This window comes from Canis lupus, chromosome 12 (assembly GCF_003254725.2).
Source record: "Canis lupus dingo isolate Sandy chromosome 12, ASM325472v2, whole genome shotgun sequence".
Classification (NCBI taxonomy): domain Eukaryota; kingdom Metazoa; phylum Chordata; class Mammalia; order Carnivora; family Canidae; genus Canis; species Canis lupus.
In genome coordinates, this window is record NC_064254.1 from 68,949,052 (window position 1) to 68,974,640 (window position 25,589).

At 49.5% G+C, this 25,589-nt stretch overlaps 1 protein-coding gene across 2 annotated transcripts in view; it reads right to left on the reverse strand.

Annotated features, from left to right (window-relative positions):
* LAMA4 (laminin subunit alpha 4) overlaps window positions 1-21,730 on the reverse strand; it is a 142,899-nt gene extending 121,169 nt beyond the window's left edge. For both annotated transcript variants that reach the window (XM_049092473.1, XM_025444841.3), the window contains exon 1: window positions 21,527-21,730. In XM_049092473.1, coding sequence (XP_048948430.1) covers window positions 21,527-21,715 — 189 coding nt within the window. In that variant the 5' untranslated portion in view covers window positions 21,716-21,730. The remainder of the gene's footprint in view (window positions 1-21,526) is intronic.
* Between the last annotated feature and the right edge of the window lie 3,859 nt (window positions 21,731-25,589).

Below are 25,589 nucleotides of genomic sequence, written 5' to 3' on the forward strand. Positions count from 1 at the left end.
CCAGATAGGAAACCTTGCCCAACAGCCCTCTGTAATTACTTGATTTGGCGGAGGGCAGCTATTATTCATTTAGATATAATCCTCTGTAGCTGGTGTTTCAGTTTCTACCAGTTTCTACCCTAGCACAGCTAGAAAGGGACAGCAAATCGAGTAGATAGCTCATTAGAGAAGTCAGGCCTTGTTAGCAGCTGGTCGAATGACATCCAGCTGTGTCCTTGACACCTCTCTTGTTCCATCGGGGGATCTGACAATGGCCTTGGGAAAGGATGCCCCTCTGTGTAACGTACAGCAGCATGTGTGCAGGTGTTTCCCCTTAACGGATCAGGAGCAGATGTCTGGTTAGGAAGAATGTATGGCAGCTCGACACATCTGGCCCTAACAGGAAGACAATGGCTCATAAATTGTGCTAATAAAATACCACGGCTATAATTCTGACTGAGTCACGAAACCAACACCTTTGTCCTTCGGCATGAAGGAGGCTACATCCCGCGGAGGGCTCGGGACGGGCGTGAAATTTAGATTGTTGGTTGAACCCACACACTGCCATCGCTAGGTTTTATGAGACAAATTTTCTGAGACAAAGGGCAATGGGACTCTACCCTCAGGTGTTCTTATTTGTGCATTTGTAAGATGCGAGCAGTAGAAGTCATCAAACTAACATTGTACGTCTCTGCCGTGTGTCACCCACCTAAAAGGCTCAGAAGAATGAATCTTCAGGGCAAGATCGAAATCTGTTCAGGGACTCTGATGACAGGGCCATTTTCAAATGGTCCACAAATAAGCAAATACATTAAACACCAAGTGCTCGTAGAAAGCGTGGGGAGGGAACTTTTAGAAGATCCTGAAGATTAAGCTCTATGACGTAGGGAGCTAATGAAAAAAAACAAAGGACTTTTCCAACACATGGTGAAACTCTACTAACCAAATTTTAACTATAATATCATGAACTCTCCATAAGCCACTTCAATTTTTTAGAACATGAATGATATTCAAAATTGGTAGAGAATGGCCACCCTTGTCGTGTTAGTTATTTGGGACTGTATCGTATGGTTTTCCTGCCCCCAACTTCCCTCCTCTGAAGATGTTATTTTGTAATTTTAGTGAAAAAACTCTGCCTGATGTAAAACTTCACTTCATTCCAGTTTACATTTGTAAATGGCACAAGTAATCCACATGTTTCTTTTTAGTACAAATCTTGGAGATGGTTCCAGCATCACTTTACAACCTGATACTATCTGTAGCGTTCAAAATTTGGCCCCAGGTAGCTCCTGTAATCCTGAACGCTACTCCGTTGGAGCACAGTTATAAACGTGAAGGTAGAGCATACAAACTAACATGAAAAGAAAATGACTGCAAAGGAGCGGGCGATGCCTCGAAAGCTACAATCTGCTCTGTGCGCGGCCACGCTAGTGACAATAAAATAATACACGTTTATGAGCGGAAATAGATGGGGAAGGCTGAGCGTGCTTGATTTAAAGTCATTCTGTTATCTGTCATTTGAGGGGGAAAAATTGTGCTGATTTTAAAACAATACTTCAGTTACAGATGTTTCCAGACCCCTTCCCTGATCCAAGGAAACAAAATACCATTCAGCAACAAGCCCAGATTTAGAGATGGGGCTTGTTCCAATATAAACATTTCTTCGCTAGACCTTCTCTATGAAACCGCGTAGTCAATTTTTCCATATACAGTGGGAAAGACAAAGCTTTTAGCTTAAAAGGCATTCTCACCCGCAGCTCTGAGCTCCTGGAATGAATAGGCCAGGGCCGCCACGGTTCACTATTGATGTTAAGCTGAAGGCCCATTTGGCCATGAGGATCGGAGACCGAATTATGTCAGAGTGTACAGATGCTGCAGACAAAAGACTCAGCACTGTTGTCAGCATCTGGTGCGGTCACTTATTCATTCTGTCTTTTTGTTTCACGGACCCCTGTCTACCTGGGGCCCAGATGAGGGTATGGCGCAAAGCAGGCGTTTAAGGAGTGAGGGAGGCATTAGCTTTTTTTTTTTTTTCTTTTTCTTTTTTCTTTTTTTTTTTTTTTTTGAGCACTTCATGCTGAAGGCACTTGGCCAGGCGATCTGGGGAATTAGAAGATAAATCACAGACACTGCGGACCTCCAGGGGTTTAAGGGGGGGCTTAAGTGACTTACCATAGAATCATAATGTAACGGGAGACGTACAGAGATGCTGAGAGCGTGAAGAAGGAGAAAGGACTTTTCACATGGGAGTGGGGTGGGGGTAGGAGGGACATACATGGAGAAGGGTTCTTCAGAGGAGGTGACTGCTGTGTAGAGGATTTTTTTTTTTTTTTAGAAGGGAAGCTGAAGCTGAAAGCCTGGAAAGCACAGGGCACTTAGTCATCCCCCACTAAGGTACAGAGGGTCAAACTTTTGTTCTTTCTGTCGTTTTATTGCACAATGCAGACATCCTTCACTCCTGGTAATCTCCCTCGGTAAGGGCACCAGATGGACCTGTTATTTTCCTGCTTTCTGGGACCTTCTTTGGAAAGATTAGTTTAATATCACGATTAAACTCAAGCGCCATCCTCAGCCACCTTCTAGCTTACGCCGTAGTCACACAGAGGTACTGCTCTCTCTCTCCAAACATCATAGATAATATTAGAGGCCTCCCCTAAACCCCAAAGTAAGTGGTCAGTAAGCCTAGAAGCCTCAATAATTCTCTGTGGTCATCAAAACTCTATAAGTGACGCTCACTTATGTGGCTTTGAACCTAGGAAGTTTGGAATTGACAACAGTTTTCAAGTTATACTTTATGCATAGAGAGAATGTCATTCAACTATAGAAAGAGGATATATATTTATTTCAGCCTTTTCATTCTGCTATCTGGTCAAATTTGCCCAAAGTGAGATGAACAAAAGAATGGCGGTAGAAACACTTGGCTTTCTGGCCCTCTCAGTAGCTATAAGATTGATTTAATTTACTTAGAACCCATCAATAATTTTTTTTTTATTTTTAAAAAATTTTACTTAAATTCAATTAACATATATTGTATTATTAGTTCCAGAGGTAGGGGTCAGTGATTCATCAGTCTTATATAACACCCCGTGCTCATTACATCGCGTGCCCTCCTTAATGTCCATCACCCAGTTACCCTGTCCCCCACCCACATCCCCTGCCCTCCGGCAACCCTCGGCTTATTCCGCATGATTACGAGTCTCTTATGGTTTGTCTTCTTCTCTGATTTTGTCTTGTTTTATGTTTCCTTCCCTTCTCCTATGATCCTCTGTTTTGTTTCTTAAATTCCACATATGAGTGAGATCCTACGATAATTGTCAAGAATTAAAGCAAGAATCTGGTCCATTTGGTTTTCAGTACTCTATTGTCAATAGCCCAGTCTCTGAGCAGCTGAAATAGAGCAGAAAACTATCTTCATTTAAGGCCTCGACTACTGTTTCAGAGTTTTTTTTTTCTTTTTGAAGTCTGCAAATTTCTTAGATGATTTGAACTGTGCTTGAAGGAAATCCATGCTGACTCATGACTTTGAGGAGAACAAATTTTCTCGTTGAATATGAGCTTATGCTAGCAGATTAAAAAAAAGGGGAGAGAGATTGTAATCAAAGGAAAATCAAAACACAGTTTAGAGCATCTGAGATGAAGATATAATGTCTTAGACCTAAAAAAAAGAGTCCCACACTAGTTAGCTTTCAGAATAATTAAAATGGAAGAGCAGACGAAAAGATGTTCTACAGGCACAAACAAAAACAAAAACAAAACCACCACCAAAATGCTTATTTCCACTGAACATTCTGAAAGATTGCGAGTCCAAAAACACAGGTCACGGGAAAAATGTGCTGCATCTGCCAAAATAATCACAGATACTCTTTGAGAGTAGGAAGTATCCAGCCCTTTCAATAAAACCAAGGAATCTAAATACTCTACAAAGAACATTATACTTCCCTCATAAAGATTATTCCTTTAAGCTTGCGAAGGTATTTGCATCACCCTAAGCGCAGTATCGCTCTCACCGTACGAGGATCCCCTCACATCAGAGACCACGGGAGAGGACAAGGGATGGCGGTGGCCGCCATTTGGAAACGGAGCACTGGGTGGGCAGCAGTGGGCGGGCCCGCCTCCCACAGGCCATAAAGTATCATATGCATGAGAGAATGTCATTCAACTGTAGTAAGAGGATATATTTATTTCAGCCTTTTCATTCTGCTATCTGGTCAAATTTGCCCAAAGTGAGATGAACAACAGAATGGCGGTAGAAACACTTGGCTTTCTGGCCCTCTCGGTAGCCATAAGATTGACTGCAGGGGGCGGCCCCAACCCCCTGAAATGCTCATTATTAGACTCAGGGCACCCCTGAGCAGGTGCTAGTCATGGGGCAGTCCCCGGATTTCACTATAGCTCTGCGGGGCATTGGCAGATTTTATTCCAGAAACAGGTATTAGCGAAAGTGAAGCTGCTGAAACCCTGAACGGTTACAGAGCCGACTGGACGGTCCCAGCGGGGAATGACCGCCCGGGGAGGCCACTCTGGTGCTCTCCCCCATTTCGTGTTCCTCATCGGTGTCTCGTGTTACAATTGTTCTGCTGCATGACAGGGGGATTTCTTAAAGTCATGTGGAAACCTGAATGATGATCTCGTGCAGGGGGAACGGCAGACGTGATGTGGTCTGGGAATTTTTATAATTAGCTCTTCAATGGTTTTGAAACAAAAGGGTCATTGTTCGTCTTTGAAACAGATCTCTCTTTTTGTTTTTCCTTCTTCCTTTTAAGATCCAGGATGCGTTGTTTATTTTTTATGACCATCAGGAAATCCTAGGCAGAAATTCTGAGATCTGATTGTACTTGAAAGCTTTCTTTCTAAGTATAGGTGCTAAAAGTATGATTTAAGGAGTCAATAGCCACATGAGGCCAGCGCCAAAAATCTCTGAAATGAAAGAAAAGGTATGAATGATGTGGCTCTAAGTTAAATTAAAAATTGGAGCAAATATAGTGATCAAGAGACTAAGAGAATTTCTTGGGACTAAACATAGATGGTGGCATAAGACATAACAGGAAAATAAACATGGATACACTTTTGTCTCTTCCAGCTTGTTTCATGTCCCAACACACTGGTCATCAGGTGTTCCTCATCCCTCTTATTTGTTCTGGTGATGGCATCTATGCTGTGATGTAGGCCAAGAGGATTCCTCTGAGGGCCAGGAAACTTGGTTCTGGCCCCCGTTCTAGAAGCCTGCTGTGGGACTTGAGGAAGTGACTAAACCCTTGGCTCCAGTTCCCTTCTCTTTTAATGGCATTAGTGACACAGTGATTCCTAGGCTCTTCCCATCTCAACAGTCCATAATTGTATAAAATTTCCTGTGGTCTCATCAAGGTGACACGCTGTCAGACTTTGGAAAAGTCATTTGACATCTCCATGTTTCCACAAATAGGATTCATAATGCCTGGCCTGCCTGGTTTATAATGTGGTTGCAAGAAACAAAGGTGGAAATATGCAGGAGCACACCTGGTAAACCATGGGAGCTTTGTAAATATTAACACACGGAGTTAGTAGTCATCGGAAATTCCAATATTTGGCAACTGTGAATAACATTTGTCCAATATCGATAGTTTCTTTTTTTTCTTTTTTTAGGTTTATTTTTCTTAGTAAAAGAAGCTCAAACTCATGACCTGGAAATCAGGAGTCACACGTTCCTCCAACTGAGCCAGTCAGGTGTCCCCAATAACAATAGCTTTTTAAAAGCAGGACTCTTCAAGCCAAGGGTTGACAGATAGAGCTTTCCTAACTCACTGGAAGATCAGCTCTTCCTCGGTGTTCTGCATATATGTCAAAAGCAAAATAAAACAAGCTGAAGGTTGCCTTTATGACGCTGTGAAATGAATAAAGTATCACTATTTTTTAAGACTATATGTATGTCTGTATTTGAGAGAGAGAGAGTGCTAACAAGGTGGGGAGGGGCAGAGGGAGCTGGAGAAACAGACTCCCCACTGAGCGGGGACCTTGACGCAGGACTGGATCCCAGGACCCCGAGATCATGACCCGAGCAGAAGGCAGAAGCTTAAGTGACTGAATCACCCAGGTGCCCCAAGGTGTCACTATTTTTATTCAAGGGAAAAAGTAAAGAGAAAGCACAATTTTTAACATTTACCTTCTCCCTTGCCATAGACATCACACTTACATGGAAAGTATTCTGGGCTTTGGAGATAAAGGACCACATACGGGTATAAGACTGTGTTGAGGGAGGGAAAAGGAAGACTAGGAGCCAACTTTTCAGCTCCAGGTGCAGGTGAAAAACTGTAGTTTAGCATAAGCTTTGGGATAAGATGATGTTTATGGTGATGGAATAAGTGGATTAAAAAAATTTTAAACCAAGCAAACATCTGACCATTCCTGCACGGATCAAAAGACATCAGTTATCTGGTCCACTCACTACCACCCTATCCTTTAGTCCAAAACTCCTTTGTTAGTTGTCCTCTGTACCCCCCAGGTAATAACCGAGACAAAAGTGGAATTTCCTTATTTCCTAGGAAAGGGCCAAAAATATCTTCAGACAAGGAACAGGAAGCATAAAAATAACTCTCAGAGGAGTACCAATTGTTTAGAGATTTCGAGCTCATGTTTGGCACTGCTACAGAGGTGCTCAGAGCATCGGGGGCTCTGTGCAAGCGGCCGCCTGGCCTGGTCCTGGGGCAGGTGTGTGCGCCACTGGCAAACAGCATAGGAGAAACCAGTTGGAACAGAATTTGGGGTAACGTTTCGGACAACTGTCACGATTTAGAGTATCATCAACATGGGAACCCCCAGCATAATGATTCTCAAACATATTAGAGTGGAGGTCCTCCTCCCGCCCCCTGCCGTGAAATAGCATGTGGGATTCATCTACGAAACAGATAAAAAAAGAGGATGCTCTGGTTGAAGGAAGCGAAGCCCCAACTTCTGTTGCTCAGCCACCCTCACCCCAAAATATGCCCAAGGCATTTCTGTAAAGCCTCAGCTCGAAAGTCACTGACTTAGTAGGTCTTATGTTAAGAACCCTCCAAAGAGATTTTTTCCCCATGATGTACCATGTTTCTTACAAACATCAGCAGCACCTCTGACTTCTCCCTCACCTCTGCTCTCCAAACACACAGCAAGTCGTCTTGATAGAATCTCTGCAAAGATCCCAGCATCTGTTCTCTCCAGGCTGCAGCCGCCTTTCAAGTCCAGGCCTTTCTTCCTCCCTCCCGAGTCCCTACCAGTGCATGACGTAGGCCGCTCGGATTCCAGGCTCTCTTGCTGCCTCCTGCCCAATGCATCCAATAGCCCGTTCCCAGATTAAGGCTGGTCTGGAAGCACAACTCTCACGGAGTCTTTTCTACTCTGAAATCTTCAATGGTTCCCTGTTGTCTAGTCTCACCGCCTGGGACTATATCTCTTTCTAGAAGAAACCCAGGTCTTTTGTCTTTACTCATCCTGTCCCCTCACCTTGAGTGTCTCTCAATCTTAATGATTTACCTCAAACGCCACCTCTCCCAAGAAGTTACCTGTGAGCTTCCCACCAGGAGTGAACGTTTCTTCTAAATCTTCTAAGAGTTTTTATAACGTATCAGTTCAGTTGTATTATACTACTGCTGTACTTGTTTCATCTCTTTGTGTTTTATTGAGCTTTGCAGCCTATGTTGGCACTCACTGAAGCAGTAGGATTTTTTTTTTTTTTTTTAATAAGAGAGTAAAAGATATTGATGCTCATCAATCAAATGTCCCTGGACACCTAAGGGATACAGGATGGCAGTAGAGGGCCTTGCATCCTACTTCCATATCTCAAAATGTCTACCTAAAATTAATTGCGACGCATTCATAAGAAATGTACGATGAAAATGAAGTGTGAAATTTTTGTGTTTGTTTTGCTTTTGGCTGAAGGTAATGCAAAGTGATAACACCGATTGCCTGATTTCATCAGAAGCTCTCTTTGGCAGTTATTAATCGATTTGTCTCCTTAAAAATAAGGTATTGCCTAACACCCCTCTCCCGGTAGGAGTTACGGACTCAATTAGGTCTCCCGCAAAGTCCTATGTTCAAGCTCGAATGCTCAATGGAACCGTATGGGGAGACAGGGCCCATTAGGAGGTAATAAAGGTTAGCTGGTGTCGTTACACAAGAGGAAGGGACACTAGAGCGCTCTCTCCGTCTCCGCCCACTCACAGAATGAAGGACACATGAGGACCCAGAGGGAAGATGGTCATTTGTGACTTAGGAAGAGAGGCTTCACCATGCCAACCCTGACGGCCCCTTGATCTTGCACTTCTAGCCTCCAGAACTGGGAGGAAATGAATTCGTGTCCTGTCTCCTCCCAGTCCATGGCATTTTGTTGTGGGAGCCCCAGCAAACTAATACAATAGGCAATGTATTTCGAAAACATGAGGCTAGAGGAATAGGAGACGTAGTAGAGCTTCTTGAGCATGAAGATTTGGGGGGCCGCTAGTGTAATACATTCCCCTCTCCCAGGGTAGCAGTGACCTTCCCGTGACCATCACTGCAGCTCTTCCCCGGGTCCGGGAAGACAGAGCCCACCTGGTCTGGTCCAGGCTGACCCATCAGAGCCTTGGTGCTGCTTCTCCGCACGTGGCTCTTAGTTCTTTTGTGCTGAATAAATAACTCTCTTTTTTCAGACATACTGTTTTCTAGAAAAGGAGTTAATAGCCTACGTTTCTTTCGGGTCTGACTTCAATCCTTTCCGTCGCTGAACTCCCTTTTTCTATTGCCGTTCACAAAGAAAAATTTTAGAAGATAAACTGTTTCTAAACCTTCGCTTGGTCTTCCCAAGATTGACACACTGGGTCTAATCATTCCTTCTAAGGTCTCGCTTTACCACATTTTGGTTTTCTTGCCTTATCCTTCTACCGAGTTCTTTTTAGTCATAGGTTGGCAAAGTAAACTCAGGATCCCACTGCAATGGTTAATGCTTAGCGTAGCTGGAGAAACACGAAAACGCACGTTCAGAAATTATGTCAATTTTTATTCCTCTTGTGTCCAAAGAAGAACCTCTCATTCTACTGAGCTGACAAAGATGGTTTACTCTCTGACTAAAAAACAAAAAACAAAAAACAACAACAACAAAAAATTGAAAAAAAAAGTACCAAAAAAAAAAAAAGCCAAAATATAAACATACCAGTAATTCATATATTCTTTACAGACTCGTCAACTAAGACCTCTCTGGCATTTCTGGGTGACCCTGGGGACCCCTGTTAGTGGAGCTCCTGTCAGCCACTTTGGGATTTAGAAACACGGATGTGAGAGGGTCGTTAAAGGACAAAGACTATGAGCCTGAAGCTAAGATTCTAAGCTGTGATCTTGGATGAGTTACTCGACTTCTTTGTGACTCAGTTTCCTTGTCTGTGAAATGGTACTAACGGGGGTGCCTTCCTCGCCACTATGAGGAACCCGTGAACCAGGAGCACACACGCCGCGCCCAGAACCAGGCCCGGGACGCCGAGGTGCGCATCAAATGCCCAGGGGTTAAAGCTAAAAGGATGTCTGCAATCAGCCTGCTGGCTGCCTAGAAGGGGCTCCAGGCTGCTACAAAACAGCCCCCCCGTCAGGGCCGGGGCACAGCCCGGAGATGGGGCATCGGGGGTGGGGGGGGATGCAGAGGCCCCGGCCTCGTGGGGCAGGCGCGACCGCAGCCCGGGGCTCGTCCCTGCAGGCCTGGCCCCGTGGTAAAGCACCAGCTGGGGGGTCACCTCGGCAGTTTTCCTTCTGCAGAACGAGCTCCCCCGAATCTCTGAACATCACCGCTCGGGCCTCCGGACTCAGGCAAGACCCCGCTTCCCCCTCAACCCCCCCACCAGACACATGCTCGGGAATTAGAAAGGCTCCCTGGGCAGCGAGGGAAACAGGACGGTTCCTCGATTTCCTGAAGAGTCTGAGCAACACCCTCTTCTGAGGCTGGGGCCACCAGCAAACTCTTGCCCGCTCCCCCCTTCCCTCAAGGTCACAGGATCTGCAGGGGTCCTGTCTCCGGGCGGGGTGCAGGGAAGCAGTGGGGACTAGGCCGCCTTCCCTATGGGTTCACGTCCTAAAAACCCCTTCCTGAGCCCCTCGGGTGTGCGGGCCGCGGGGTTCAGCTCCCCCACGAGCCTTGCAGCAGCCCTTGGCCTTGAACTTGAGTTTTACTGTGCGGGGCGGCGGGCAGGCCAGAGGCCAGTACCTGAGCAGGAGCTCGGCTCTCTAGCTTAGGCCTCCCCCGACTTTCGAGAACAAAGCTTCCTTTTCTGGATTCTCAATGTCCTGTTAGTCCATTAAAATTCAAGCACCGCTGGTTGGAGAGACCGTGGGGGGGGGGGCGGGCCTGCGGGCCTGCACCTCCAGAGCCCGCCTCCGGGCCCTGCTGCCTCCCGGCCGCTCTCATGAATAAATAAATAAAATCTTAAAAAAAATTTTTTGCTTCCAAAGGTTGTGTTTTGCTCAATCTGGAGCGGGTTATCAAGCTGGGCTTCCTCTTCACCTTACCACGAGGTCTCGGGTGAGGGTGATCACAGGAATGCAGCGGTTTCAGTTGATAGGTTTTTTTTATTTATTTAAAGATGATTTATTTATTTATTCATGAGAGACCCAGAGAGAGAGGCAGAGACCCAGGCCTAGAAGGAGAAGCAGGCTCCATGCAGGGAGCCCAACGCGGGACTCAATCCTGGGACCCCGGGGTCATGCCCTGGGCTGCAGGCCGCGCTCAACCTCCAAGCCCCCCAAGCTGCCCTCAGTTGGTGTTTATAACGAATCAATAACCCGACACTGGCTTCCCCTTCCTTTTGCACCGAGTAGAAAGTATATTCCTCTCGCTGGCCCCCGGCACGTGTCCTTTAACCTTGATGAGGGGCAAGGACACAGGCCGCCCCTTCGGGGCTCTCCGTGTGCCTCAATGTCGTCCCCCTGGTGACTCCAGAGCTGCAGCTTAGGGTCACCCCGAGGGGTCTGGGGAGCGCAGGTGGCAGCGCGCGGGAACCAGGCTGTAACCTGACATTCAGGGCACACGCATACATACGTGTCTGCAGCTACTGCTGAGAAGCCCCCTTGGTGTGTCCCCCCCCCCCCGGGACACGCAGGCCCTGTCCTGCCGCCACCCTCCGACTCAGCCCTGCAGTTGCTAGGGAGCAGGGACATCGGCCACCAGAGCCTCCCCGGCCCACGCCCACATCAGGACCCCGCCTTCCCTCAGGCTCCAGGCCCCTGGGATGTGGGGTTCTAACTAGGACCGCGGTGGGGCCTCGCACCGATTCTGTTCCTTAAACCAGCTTCCTTTCAAGTAGCATCACGTTTGATGTGTTTGTTAGACAATTCTAGAACTGCATTGCTAGCAGTAACCTTGTTTTTTATCTATTTATTTATTTTTTGCTTATTTTGCTTTATTCTTCCTAAACGGTTAGAAACCGAGGACCCAGGAGGTGAAGGGACTTGCCCAGGTTCCTATAACTGGTCAAGGCGAGGTGGTCTGGTTGTCAGTGGCACCGCCAAGAACCAGGAGAGTTGGTTCCAGACTCTCGCGCTCCGGTGCTTGGCCCACTCTGCTGGATTCCACGGGATTCTCCTACAGATCATCCAACTCCACGGTAGATGGAAACGGTAGAGGGGAAAGTGAAGAATAGTACACTGGGAGCAAGCAGCTTTTGTCCTAAAGATGTGTGTGCATCTTACGGTGTGTATGAGGAGTCCGTTGGGACAGCCTGAAAGAGTATGAGGCCGGAAGTCAGAAGACACAGCTCCTGGCACTGGCGCGAACGAATGAGCTTTGCGTCCTCAACCGCCTCCCACCCCGAGACTCAGTGTCCTTCCCTACAAAATGGGAGGATTGAATCTCTAAAGTCTCTCTCTAGATCTAAAGTCCTACGATCCCTTTGATCTTACGGTTCACCCCGCAAGGTGCAATAGGGTCATACGTGCAACAGTAAGCGCCGTCCGGCTCTGCATCGACACAGGCCTCCTTTATGCTGAATTCCGTGCTGCAATAGGGCCTTCAGGGCTTGCCCCCCGTACACGGAATTCCAGGGTGTCTCCTGGCGTTGATCGCAACGCACAGTCCCAAGGGGACAATAGACCGAGGCAGATATTCCTGCACCGCACGTGCTGGCTCATCTCCAGGCATTCAGACTCTGTTCAGTCCCCAGGTCGCATACACTTAGCACCTCACCTGTGACCCGGGCACTGGCCGCATCACAGATGACAGGAATCACCCTGCTGCTCCACGCAGATCAGCAGGAAGAGAGGTTACACTTAGGGCACCCCTGGCCTGTCAGATTGTACCACTGATCCTCGGGGGATGGGGGGCACACTGTGTGGCCTTGAAGCTTGAAAGGCATCGTGAACACCTCCACTGCGGAGGAAGAGTCTGGCCGCAGCGTTAAGCCCGAGATTCTGAATCTGAGCTCTGGTTCTGGCTGTCATTCTAGGTGGTTCCACCGCCCTGGTACCCCGCAGCATGAAGCTCCCTGGGCGCTGCCCCCACCCTCTGCTGATGACTGTATTATACATCCCTTGGGGCCGACACCTGGTTTACAGACCGTAGGCCACGTTGCAACTGGCTTTGTACACGGACAACATCACTGCGCGTCACAGGCAGCTCCGAGGGGGTTTGGTGAAGACCGCTCTGCTCTCTAGACTCCCTAACTTCCTCTAAAGCAGTCCTGGCACTTCACCTCGCGGAGGGCACGATTTCTAAATAAATGGGAACGCGCGCAGCCCGCACTGCACCCGAGGGTCCTCGGAGCAGCAGTACACACGGCACGGATACTGGTGTGTCTGCGGGGCCGCGTGCTGGTGCAGCTGCTGCTGGTGTGAGGCCTGTGCATCTCGTCCTGCTCACGGAGCCATAAATGTAGGTATTCCACTCCAGGGGGGTAAACACTGGACCCCCAGCTCCTTCCAAGACAGAACACACAAGCTTAGAAAGTCCTGGAAGTGTAGAGGGTCATATTGCATATTACTCAAAGTACGTCTGACCAACCCCTCTCTCTCTCCTCTTTTTTTAAAAAACAGAATTCATTTCTTTATGTGTTTTTTTTTTTTCTTTATGCAGCGGATTTGGGCTTGACTATGGACATTTTCCCACTACCGTTCGGCCTCGGAATGCTGTTTCCCCTAGTTTCTCATGATAAAAAGACTCAGATGCAGAGCCGAACTGCTGGCAGCTGAATTTCATTAAGACTTTGATGGGAAACTTAAGTTGGAATTACAAACATCTGTGGCTAAGCTTCCCTTTAGTAAGCCATTTCCCAGAATTTGACTTTACCACATTAGGAGCAAAAAAGAAAACAGTTGAAAAAAGAATGCTTCTCTTTGGCAAATGCTGGAGTAGATATTTAAATATCCTTCTCTGTGGTCACTACATCTCAATGAACAAGCAGATTTACTGGTTTCAGAAAACAAATAAGGAATTGTTTGGAAATGCCCACTTCTGGAACTCAATAATGTCCTGCTAATGTCTGATTCTAATGGTTTCTAATCAATCCAACGTCTGGCCATCATTATATTTATATGGTCACTTGAAGCAAGGAAAACCCCAAAATGAGAGGCATGTTTTGGGCATTACATATTCCAAAAAAACTATGACAAGTAAGATTTGAGAATTTAATTGCAAAAGAAAAAAAAGGTTATATAGTCTTTGTTGTATTGAAGATATTGGGGTTTTTGTTAAGCTTTTTTGGGTATTTAGGAAAATTCCTTCATTTCCCCTTACTGCTCAGGTCATCCTGTCATCACTGAGGAAAAGTCCATGGTTAAAGAATCATTAGGGGGCCACCTGGATGGCTCAGTCGGTTAAGTGTCTGCCTTCAGCTCAGGCTCAAGTCATGATCTCGGGGTCCGGGATGGAGCCCTGCATGGGCTCCCTGCTCAGCGGGAAGTCCACGTCTCCCTCTGCCCCTACGTTCCATGTGCACAGGCGCAAGCGCTCTCTCTCTCTCAAATAAATACATAAATAAAATTTTTAAAAATTTAAAAAATTAATTAAAAAATTAAATTTAAAAAATAAAGAATCATTAGGGATACAATGATTATAATAAACTATAATCTCCTTCTTCTCCAGATGTTGGATAATCGGCACATTTGTAAGGAAAAGTTGGGAGTAATCAAATTTCCAGAATAAGTAAAAATGCAGATAAAAATAGACTGATAAATCTTAAACTGCAGATAAATAAAAACAGATAGTGGAAGAAAAGGGGAGAGGAGGGAGGTACAGAAGAGAGAGGGACTGTGTCAGGCAGTTTATATATAGTATTTCCCAACGATCTTGCAAGGCAAATACATTATTATTCATTCTACAAACAAACTGAACCTCTGAAGGATGAACTGATTTGTTTAAAGTCAAACAGCTAGAAAGTAGGGGAGCTGAATTCACAGCACATCTGTCTGGCTGGAAGCCCACACTGTACCTCCGTCGAAAGGTGAATTTTGAATGTGGTTAAGCAGAGACTGTACATAAACAGCCCTTGGGCTGAATCGGGCCTTCAGATGTATCTCCCACAGGGTATTAAAAAAAAAAAAAAAAAAAAGTCAGCAATTTTACTTAAGAACTCAGATTCTGTTTTCTTTTAAAAAAACCAGAAGACCTGCCTCTCTGGAAGAGACAACTCTTCCCCTATTCCTTGGCCTTCCCACTCGCAGAATGTATTCCTTTCACTGCCCAGGTATTTTTTGCTTGGCCTCTACAAGAATCCCAATTCTAAAATTTTTTTCTGCACCGCACAATCGACATTTCCACTTCTGGGGATGGACTCCAAAGAATGGAAAGCAGAAACTCAAGACAGGTATGTCTACGCCAACGTACACAGCGACACCAGTCATAGCAGTTAAAAGGTAGAAACGACCCAAACGTCCATCAACAGATGAATGGGGAGACAAGCTGTCATCGTAATACATGAATACTATTCAGCTGTAAAAAGTAATGAGATTCAGACGTTATGTTCCAACATGGATGAACTTTGAAGACATTATGGTGAACGAAGTAAGTCAGGCACAAAAGAACAAATACTGTAGGTTCCACGTAGTAATAGTCATAGAAACAGCAAGTGGAGTGGTGTTTGCCAGTGGAATGATTACCTCCTTCTGGGGAAGGTAAGGGGGGGGTTATTGTTTAATGGGTACCGAGTTTCAGTTTGGGAAGATGAAAAAGTTTTGGAGACGGAGGGTGGCGGCGGCTGCATAACAGGGTGAATGTACCTAATGCCACGTAAAAATGGTTAAAATAGAAAATTTTATGTCACGAGTATCTTACCACAACCAAAAAACCTGGGGTTAAATCAGAGAACTATGGAACTATGTAGCACATGGAATTCTTTATATTCCAGCAATTTTATATTAAATTCTGTAAGATGGGCCACATATTCCTCTAGGTGGTGCTGTTCTGAATTCTTTACCTATTAATCTAAATCAAGAGCTCCTACTGTGGACCACAGCGTCATGGAGAGGAAACATAGTAGGATATGCCTTTAAAAGGAAAATGTGATGCAAGAAAACACTAGAGTTCAAAAAAAAAAAAATCTATCAGGGACACCCAGTGATATGCTGGCAAGAGAATGGAATTTGGAAACCTCGGGCAAGGTACTTATCATCTCCAGACCTTAATTTCATCATCTATGAAATGGGTATGAATTTCACTACTGAGTATTAAAAAAGATAATACATGGAGTTTCATGGGACATAGTAGAAATCGGTAAGTGGTGATTTTTGTCTTTCTGATGTGAGTAGTTTAAAAAGTAGCTATTAGACCGGTCAGGAAAGGGAAGTGAGCTCAATTCTTCGGTAATCCTAAAGTTTTATGCAACTTATGCTGCTCATCGAGCAAGCACTGCACAAACAGTCTTTGAATGGCATTTTATATGCCTTATTTTAAGAAACCGCCCAAACTTTGACGGCGATTATGCTTACAGACAGTTCCTGTACCCAACCACTCTCCCCAGATACTCCCGCAGAGTTGAATTACTTCCGCGCTGTGCCCCTTACCGGACAGCGTACCTGGGCAAGTGTTCTGTGCCTCATGTTTGCAAAATAAGATCGTAACTATACAAGTCCCCCTGGGGTGTCGGGAGGGATAAAAAACTAATGCACGGAGAAGGCTTAGACTAGCATGTGCACCTGCCACGGCCGTGCTGCTATTATTATTACTGCTGCCACTACTGGGTTTAGTCCTTCTAAAATAATGTTTCTCAGGAATCTTGTTTGGTATTTGGTGAGTAGGTGATTGTGTCCCACTGACCTGGCTCAAAAGTTCTTCTTTTCCATTTTACCCCCCGGCCCTTAGCTTGCAGCCACACTCACCGAATACTAATTCATTCTGCTGTCTAGACTGGCTGTGCACATATTTTCCTTCCTGAGATTGCTCACTCCCTGAGGGCAGGGATGTGACTCTGCCTCTTTCTGTCCTTCCTGGCGCCTACTTATTGCTCCGTCCACGGTGAGGCTCCTGACCTGCCTGTTGCATGATACTAAGGGAAGGAAAGAGCGGCTGCACGCTGAGGGGCTCCTTACCTGACCGTGCCACTGAACAGCAGTCCAGAAGGAAGGCCCAGGCCCACGGGGCCAGTGACTCAACGTGACTCCACGGGGCTGTTTGCAAAGTAAGGGCCCGAGAGAGGGAAAAGGCACCCAGACAGCAAAAGAGATCTAAGCTGCCTGTTGATAGATCCTGCGATCCTTTAGAGGCAGGGCACCAGGTATTTGGGAGCACGGGACCACGCAGCAACAATTAAAAAACGTCTAGAGGGAAAGTCACTGAGAATTAGTCTGGTTCATCATGCTTTGCCTTTTTTCTTTCTTTTTTTTTTTTAGAGCAAGCAAGCAAGTTTGCTCCGTGTGGGGTACCTCTGCACATGCGGGTCATGGGACATTGATGTTCTTAGAGGGAAGCTAACAACAACAGCAGCAGCAGCCGCGAAGCCCAGTCAGGTTATCAGGAGGTAAATTCCTGTTTTACTCTCTGAGAAAAATTTGCTCAATATTGTCATTTATTTCCCTTAATTTCTCCATCACCTCCCAAAGGCAGTGACACGGCCCACCTCCCACCTACCCCTCCTGCAGAGCCCCCCGACCCTCCCGAGTCTCTGTGTGGGGGCTTCTTCCCAGCCACACGGTGTCAACCTCTAGCCTTGTATTCTTGACCTTATTCGTGCCTGCTGCTCTCTGACAGATAAGACTGTCATTTCTGCCAAGGACATTCTGATACCCTCTCCTTGGGGACTGTTCTTGTCTCCATCCCTGTACCCCCTTCCAGTTCTTTCAAATATCCACATTACTTAAGAGGACTTTTGACCTGCTAGAGTGTGGATGATAAAATCAGCTTGCTTTCTTTTCTTTTCTTTTCTTTTCTTTTTTTTTTTTAAGATTTTATGTATTTATTCATGAGAGAGACACACACAGAGAGACAGAGACAGAGAGAGAGAGAGAGGCAGAGGGAGAAGCAGGCTCCCAGCAGGGAGCCCGATGTGGGACTTGATCCTAGGACCCCAGGACGACACCCTGAGCCGAAGGCAGACGCTCAACCACTGAGCCACCAGGTGTCCCAAGGCTTTCTTTTCTTGAATGTAAAATACTAGAACAGTGAATACGCTTTTTTGCAAGTACCGAGTCTCCCCTTTGCCCGCCACCCCTACTAAGAACCGTTGCTCTCCCTATAAACTCAGCAATAATGGACTCAGGAGATTGTAAAAAAGCAGAAGATGGGAAAACCCTACCAATTAGCACAGAGGAACCCGTGGGTGCTCCTCTTTTCAAACTCTTTGCATCCCGGGAGAAGTTTGGCCTTGTTGGAGAAGGAAAGGAGGGGCCTTCTTTCTGGGTCAGCCAGTGCTCCTCACCCTTTTATTCAGTGTGCATTCAGTGTCTTTGATCTCCTAACTCACACTGAGCACCACCGTGTGCCGGAGACCGGGGTCCGTGCGCAGGGCTAAGGACCCAGGGGTGGGGAGGGCACAGACCTTGCTGCCAAGGAGCTTGGGAGAGCCTTTGGAGGGCCATCGGCCAAGCACCTCCCACTGCTCCATGCTGGCCTTAGTGTTTTTCTTCCTTCACATTGAAGGAAAATCGAGGAATAACCATTCACATAAATCCAAGTCAAAGAAAACGAATGTATATTTAGAACGTCCCTCCATCCACATCTCGAACCTCCCATGAATACGGAGTCCTACGTGTCCGTGGACTCTTTGTCTCTGTCTCTAGATGTAAATACAATCTCCCGAGCCAATTCAGTAGAGTGGTTCTACTAAGTTATTACATTTCCAGAATGTACTTGGTTTATGGTCTCCTTACTGGCTGTAAAGAGCATGGGAAATCTGAAAGGCGGGGCACTGGGATCGCCGTGGGACCGAGGCTAGCTGGAGGTATTATGTGAAACTATGCAGTGGGAACGTAATTACTCCAATCCCACCCTTTCTACATCATATACTTTGACCCTTCTGGAATGACTAATAGCTTCTTTCTGTTTCCCTAAACCCAAAGTCTCAACTGACATTCTGAACCTATTAGACTCTGACAGTATTACAAATTTAACTCACTGTAGAACATTCTTTCTGGTTGGAAAGATAGAGACAAACAGAGATATAGCAATATTAAGTAAGATAGCACCATATAAATAACGTTCTGAGAAGTATTCCCAAATTAGGATTTCTTTTAATCCAATCATCTGCATATTTTAGACTTAAGACTTTATATTTAAGGCTTAGAACGTAAAAAGAATTTTATGCTATATCAGGTACTGTATTAAGCATTTTTTTCCTGTATATTTTATCTAATTTCTGTAAATTTTTAAAAATTTCATGACAGTAACTGTAAGAAGCATGAAGTAGGCACCAAAACTTACTCTAAGCCTCAGTTTCTTCCTCTGTAATTCGGGCATCAGTAATTTGCCTAAGGTAAGGGAGCAGGTAAGTTGAAATTTGAGCTTGGGACCATCAGAATGCAAAGCCTGGCATCCAAAACACTCTGCTGTGCTGCCTTCCTAGTCTTTCATTGAGCATATGAGCATCTAAGAAATCAGGGTCTCAGCAATAACTCTAAGCTTCCTGGGAAATCAGAGAATTATTTTCTTACTTTTTGTGGGATGAGTTATAAAAAGTTACAGGTGCCCATCTCTTTAAAACAGCAGGTAAGGGGCAGCCCGGGTGGCTCAGTGGTTTAGCGCTGCCTTCGGCCCGGGCTGGGATCCTGGAGACCCGGGATCGAGTCTCATGTTGGGCTCCCTGCATGGAGCCTGCGTCTCCCTCTGCTTGTGTCTCTGCCTCTCTCTCTCTATGTCTCTCATGAATAAATAAATAAAATCTTAAAAAAAAAAAAAAAAGCCACAGCAGGTAAAAGTGCAGAATGCCTAGGGAAATCTGAATTTCAAATAAATAAATAATTTTCTACTATAAATACATCCCATGCAATATGTGAGACATGAAAAAATCTACTTGTTGCTATCTGAAATTCAAATTCAGTGAGATGTCTTGTATTTTACCTGGCAAGCCCACCCTCAAGCGTTTCATTCTGAGACATCCCATGCTCAAAGCAACAGGTGGAAATAATGCTTCCCAGGGGCTTAATTCCAAGCCTGTGGAGAAGCGATGCGTGTCTCTCCTGGCCTGGCCTGTCCCCATATCTGGGCAGTACATGGCTGAGCAGAAGCCATGCCCCTCTCTTCCACACAGAGTTACTCTTTGGGCCGCAACGGGAGGCTGGGATGCTCTGGGGCTACCCACACTCCCTCTTTTTGGGGGGGGAGGGGTGTGCATGGGGCTCACTCCTGGAGAAGGACCATCTTCATGCACCTTATTTGGCAGTAATAATCACGAACTACAGTTACACTAACGATTAGTAGGATCAATAGCAATAATGCAGACTTGGGTTCTGTTAGAAATGGTGTCAATCCGCATCACTGTTTTGGTTCTGTGGTTGACATAACCATAGCTACAGCCTGTGTGCGTGTGTGCGTGTGCGTGTGTGTGTTGTCAGGTCAATTGCTCCTTCCTTTCCCACGAACTTAGGTGACTTCATTTTTCTCCTACTTAGCATCTCCCACGCACTGGACATGCTCTTGTCCCTCTTGACTCAGGAGACTGAAATCACTTAGTGTGGATTCATCCTCCTTCACCCGGTTTCTACACTCGGGCTGCTTTCAACATAAAAGCTCTTGTCAGGTGTTCACACAGCAGCTCTCTGCCGACACGTGTCAGCAGGGCACACCCTGAACTTTGGGGATGTGCTCCATTCCCCACTTTCTGCTTCTGCACTATAGTGGCTCTAGGCTACTAAGGTGTCTGCTCTGCGACCTCCCGGCAGGTCCCCCAGGACCCCGTCCCCTGCGGCAGGTCCCCCATCACCTCGTCCCCGCGGCAGGTCCCCCGGGACCCCATCCCCCGCGGCAGGTCCCCCGGGACCCCATCCCCCGCGGCAGGTCCCCCACCACCCCGTCCCCCGCGGCAGGTCCCCCCTCCCCGTCCCCCGCGTCCGCTCGCTCCCCGGCCCCGTTGCCCGGAACCTCCTCTCTGATTCTCCCTAAAGCGCTGGTCCCCGGTGTCGCGCCGCCGCCGCACGGCCCAGGGGAGCAGGGACGAGGCACGGGGCGCGCGCTCAGGGCGGCCGCGGGGGGGGCGGGGGGCGGGAGGTGCGGCTGCGGCCCCAGGACGGTGCGCGGCGGGACTGCGCCTCCGCCACCCCTCGGGCCGCGCTCCCAGCCTCAGCCGCGCCCGCGCCGTCGAGCCCCGCGGCGGCTACGCGAGCTCTTCCCGCGGAGTTTCTGGGCTGACCCGGGGGCGGGGGGCGCAGGTGGAGGGGGCGGCAGCGCGGGGGAGCAGGGGCGCAGGGGAAGGGGTGGGGGCGCAGGGGCGCAGGGGAAGGGGTGGGGGGGCAGGGGAAGGAGCAGGGGCGCAGGGGAAGGGGTGGGGGCGCAGGGGGCAGGGGAAGGAGCAGGGGCGCAGGGGCGCAGGGGTAGGGGTGGGGGCGCAGGGTCGCAGGGGAAGGGGTGGGGGCGCAGGGGGCAGGGGCACAGGGGCGCAGGGGAAGGGGTGGGGGCGCAGGGGCGCAGGGGGCAGGGGAAGGGGTGGGGTGGCAGGGGCGCAGGGGAAGGGGTGGGGGCGCAGGGGCGCAGGGGAAGGGGTGGGGGGGCAGAGGAAGGAGTAGGGGCGCAGGGGATTGGGAAGGGGTGGGGGCGCAGGGGCGCAGGGGAAGGGGTGGGGGCGCAGGGGGCAGGGGCACAGGGGCGCAGGGGAAGGGGTAGGGGCGCAGGGGCGCAGGGGCGCAGGGGGCAGGGGAAGGGGTGGGGTGGCAGGGGCGCAGGGGAAGGGGTGGGGGCGCAGGGGCGCAGGGGAAGGGGTGGGGGGGCAGAGGAAGGAGTAGGGGCGCAGGGGATTGGGAAGGGGTGGGGGGCGCAGGGGCGCAGGGGAAGGGGTGGGGGCGCAGGGGGCAGGGGCACAGGGGCGCAGGGGAAGGGGTAGGGGCGCAGGGGCGCAGGGGCGCAGGGGGCAGGGGAAGGGGTGGGGTGGCAGGGGCGCACGGCGCAGGAGAAGGGGCGGGGGCGCAGGGGCGAGGGCGCAGGGGCGCGGGGGGGGGGGCGCCCTACCTGGGCGGCGGGCGGCGGCGTCCCGGGAGCCCCTTGGGGCTGGCTGGCGGCGGGCGGGCGGTGCGGGCCGCGCGCTGGGCTCGGAGCGGCGTCCGGGGGGCGGGCATCGCGGTCCCCGGCGGCGGCGCAGGCGGCGGCCCAGAGGAGCCAGAGCGGGAGGCGGGCGCGGCGCGCGGAGCTCGGGGCCATCTCCCCGCGGACTCTCCCCGCGGACCCCGGCGCCGCTCGTCCCCGTCGGCGCCCGCGGCTCGCTCCCCTCCTGCCCCGCCGCGCCCCGACGAGCCCCCTGGTCGCAGAGCGCGAGTGAGCGAGGCCGCGGGAGGGCCTGCCCCTTCTCCCTCCCCTCCCTCCCCTCCCCTCCCCCCTCCCTCCTTTCCCCTCCCCCTCCGGTCGCCTCTCGCTGCGGTCCCGCGCTCTCTCCGCCGCGGGCCGGACGGACCGACGGACGCAGGGGGGCGCATCCCAGGCCGCGCGGCCCCGCCCGCTCCCCGCGCCCCTGCGCCCCGCTCGCGCTCACCTTCCAGCCCTCCCCCCCGGCGCCTGGGCCTCTCCAAGGGACCCCAGGGAACACTCAGCGTCTGCCTTTGCTCCCTCGCGTCGCTCACTTGTGGGGTCGGGGTGCCCGGGGGGCCCTGGCCTGGGATGTGCACGCGGGCCCGGGCCGGGGCCCCTCGTTTGCAGCTCGTCTGCAGCCCCGGGAGCGAGAAGGGGATTCCTGGGGCGGGAGCCGGGGTGGGCAGCGCCCCTGGGACGGCTCAGGGCGGCGGCACCCACCGGCGAGGCTTCCCAGCGCCCACGCGGGAGCCTCGCTCGGGGCCACCCTTGGGGCACCGGCCGGCGGCGCGTCTCCTTCCTGACAGTCCCCACCCGGGGGGCTGGGGGAAGAGTGTCCTCCACTGCAGCGCTGGAAAATGACTTCATTACGCAAATGCATGAACTTTTATTTACAAAGAACATCTTGTTTCCACCCTAAAGAGGTGCTTTGTAAGGGGTCCGGAACAAGGCCCGCAGTGTAAGGGCCCGGCAGCCTACAGCCCGCAGCCCTGGCGCCTGCCCACTGCTCGGCGGGAGTCCTGTAGCCTCTCCTGGGCGCCCCTGCGGATGGGTCAGTGGTCACCGGGGCTGAGAGGTACCTTTGCTCCCCTTGGCTTCATAATGGGGCTTTAAACATTCCCACAAGACCCCAACACGGCTTAGGATTAGATGGAGCCACCATGAAATGACACCCAAGTGAGTCTCTAGATGTTTGAAATGATCCATGCAATAAAGCACTTGCATCAACCCTAATCTTTAGCCCTGTTTTGTAGGACAGAAGTTATTGTAGCTAAGGAAACAACAAACGCTCATTTATTTCGCACCTACTGCATGTCACCTACTTTGCATATGTTATTTGTAAGCCTCACAGCATTCCTGTAAAATAGGGCTATTATTTTCATTTTACAAAAAAAAAAAAAAAAAAAAAATGAGGTTCCAAGAGACGAAGGCATTTGCCCGACCTCCCACAGCTGGTAGAAAGCTAAGTGCACGTTTGCATGGGGTCATCGCTGATCCGCAAACTGTCTTTCACATCTACACCACGCTTAAACCCCTGAAATTAAGGACACAGATTCGGAGTAGGGGAGATGGCATTCCCCTTTTTTTTTTTTTTTAAGATTTTATTTATTTATTCATGAGAGATACAGAGAAAGGGGCAGAGACACAGGCAGAGGGAGAAGCAGGCTCCATGCAGGGAGCCCGATGTGGAACTCTATTCCAGGACTCCGGGATCCTACCCTGGGCTGGAGACAGGCTCCAAAGGGCTGAGCCACCCAAGTGTCCCTCTTTTATTTATTTATTTATTTTTGGAGTACTTTCTATGTGCCAAAAAGTTTGCATAAGTTATCTCATTTAATCTTGTCCCTGCTGTCACCCCAGGAGACAAGTATCATCACATACCTTTCGGAATGGGGAGGTAGCAAAAGTGCTCCTATCTGATGTTTAAGGCCATTGCTGTTGAACAATGAGACGACGTGAGACAAAAGTGCCAAAGCTGGTAGAAGCCAACGGTTCTAGTATATCCCCAAGGATTTGTAACGTTTTCATTTTAAGGCATAAAAATAACATTGCAACGCACCAGTAAGCTAATATGAGCATCTGCCCCGTAAACTGGATAACCCACTAAATTAAGTGAAAAGTACTTACAAATCTGGTTGGTTGGTTCTCACAGAGACTGATACTGGGAGGCAAGATGGCTAGAGTCCAAGAGGAACAGATGATGTTCGATTATCCTGTCCCATTCTTGCTTTTAAAAACTTTAAGTGATGTTAATCAAATAGTAATAATAGCAATAACATAAGCATCATATTCTGACTCAGCCCTCTTGTTTTCTGAAAGATTGTGTCCTGCTCCTCACTAACTGTCAATCAATCACACACTTTGTATGGGACCTCGGGCTGCTTCTCTCTGCCCACAAGGCCACGGTCAGGTTCCAAGAAAGGCCTGAATGGTGGTGGTGGGAGTCTATTTGTCCAAGACCCACGAACTTCTGATTATTGATTAAATATGTACTTCCCATTCCTCCTCCTCATCTTCTTTTTTGCAGATACTATGATTTTTGAGGCCAAACAGTATAATTAATACACAAGACCGTGGGTCGGGGGCACCTGGATGGTGCAGGGGTTGAACGTCTGCCTTTGGCTTAAGGGGGTGACCCCGGGGTCCCGGGATCGAGTCCCGCATCGGGCTCCCTGCGTGGAGCCTGCTTCTCCCTCTGCCTGTGGCTCTCTCCCTCTGTGTCTCTCATGAATAAACAAAATAAAATCTTTAAAAAAAGATCATAGGTCCGTTTACGGTTCTGGGAGCTTAGCACACAGACAGTCTCTGTGGATGTCAGATTCCTCGCCTGTCATGGAAAATGGGTCAGTGGGACCTCTGTCACTGAGACGATGGAGAGTAAACGAAGCAGTGGACGCCAAGCGTTAACGCAGCCCGCCATACAGTCGGGCTCAGGATAGACGGTTCAACTGCACTGTCTTTCAGAGTCTCAATAAGAGGAACAGAACAACTATTTTTAAAGAGGAGAAGTAACCACGTTTATTTATCCTGTGGCCTGGGTAACCTCCCGTTTGCCGAGAATAGCTGTTGACATCTGTGGCTGCCACCCGGGCCTAGCCCGTCCTCCCGGAGGACAGAGCGCCCGGGCAAGGAGAGGACAGCACGGGAGGAGGCAAGAGCACGAAGGGGATCATCCCCTCACCAACAGGCCACCCCCAGGCTATCGAGGCCCAGAGCGTGGAGGACTCCCCTCGGGGACAGTGGCCCACGACAGCCAGCCCCAGCCCGAGCGTCTTGAGTGGGCCCGCCCTCTTAGCACGGCCCACGCTCCTCTCCTGACACTGAGGCCGGGCACTCGCCACATACTTGCACCTTCCGTGTCTCCCCCCTGGCCTCCCACCTGCCTCGTGATCCACGGAGGGCTGCGCCCCGATCCCCACGCACACCGCACACCGCACACCGTAGGGAGGCCAACAGGTTAAATGGCAAGGACGTCAGGCCAGTTAAGTCGGACGAGGCCCCCACACCTTCCGACTCCCAACCACATCCAACTATTTTTAGTTCTGGCGGCAGCAGATCTGCTGGCTTGGAGGCCTTATCAAAAGAAGGTTCTGGAATTCCCTTCCGAGTCCCCGGGTGGGTGCAGTTATCCGCAGATAAATATCAGGGCTGCCCACTCCCTTCAGCACTTGCTCGTTGGGCCCGTCCACACATCGGAGGGCCCAGCAAGGGTGTTGTGATGCATCCCACACGCCCTTCTGTAAATAGAAAGTCACGTCAGATGCTATTTTGGATTTTTTTAGGCGCTAATCTGGGACATAATTAGGATCGTTGTGGGGCTGTGCACTAGTGCCGGCTGCGGTGGCGAGCTCGGTCAGAGAAGCAGGGCCAGCTATCACCTGCCGTGAGGCCTCGGCCGGCCAAGGGGCGGGAAGGAAGAGTGGGGAGTGGGGTCTCTTTTCTGCTGGCCCCCCCTCCTCTCAGGGGTCCTCTCAGGCTCCACTTGCCCTCTGTGGACGCCTCCGGGGAG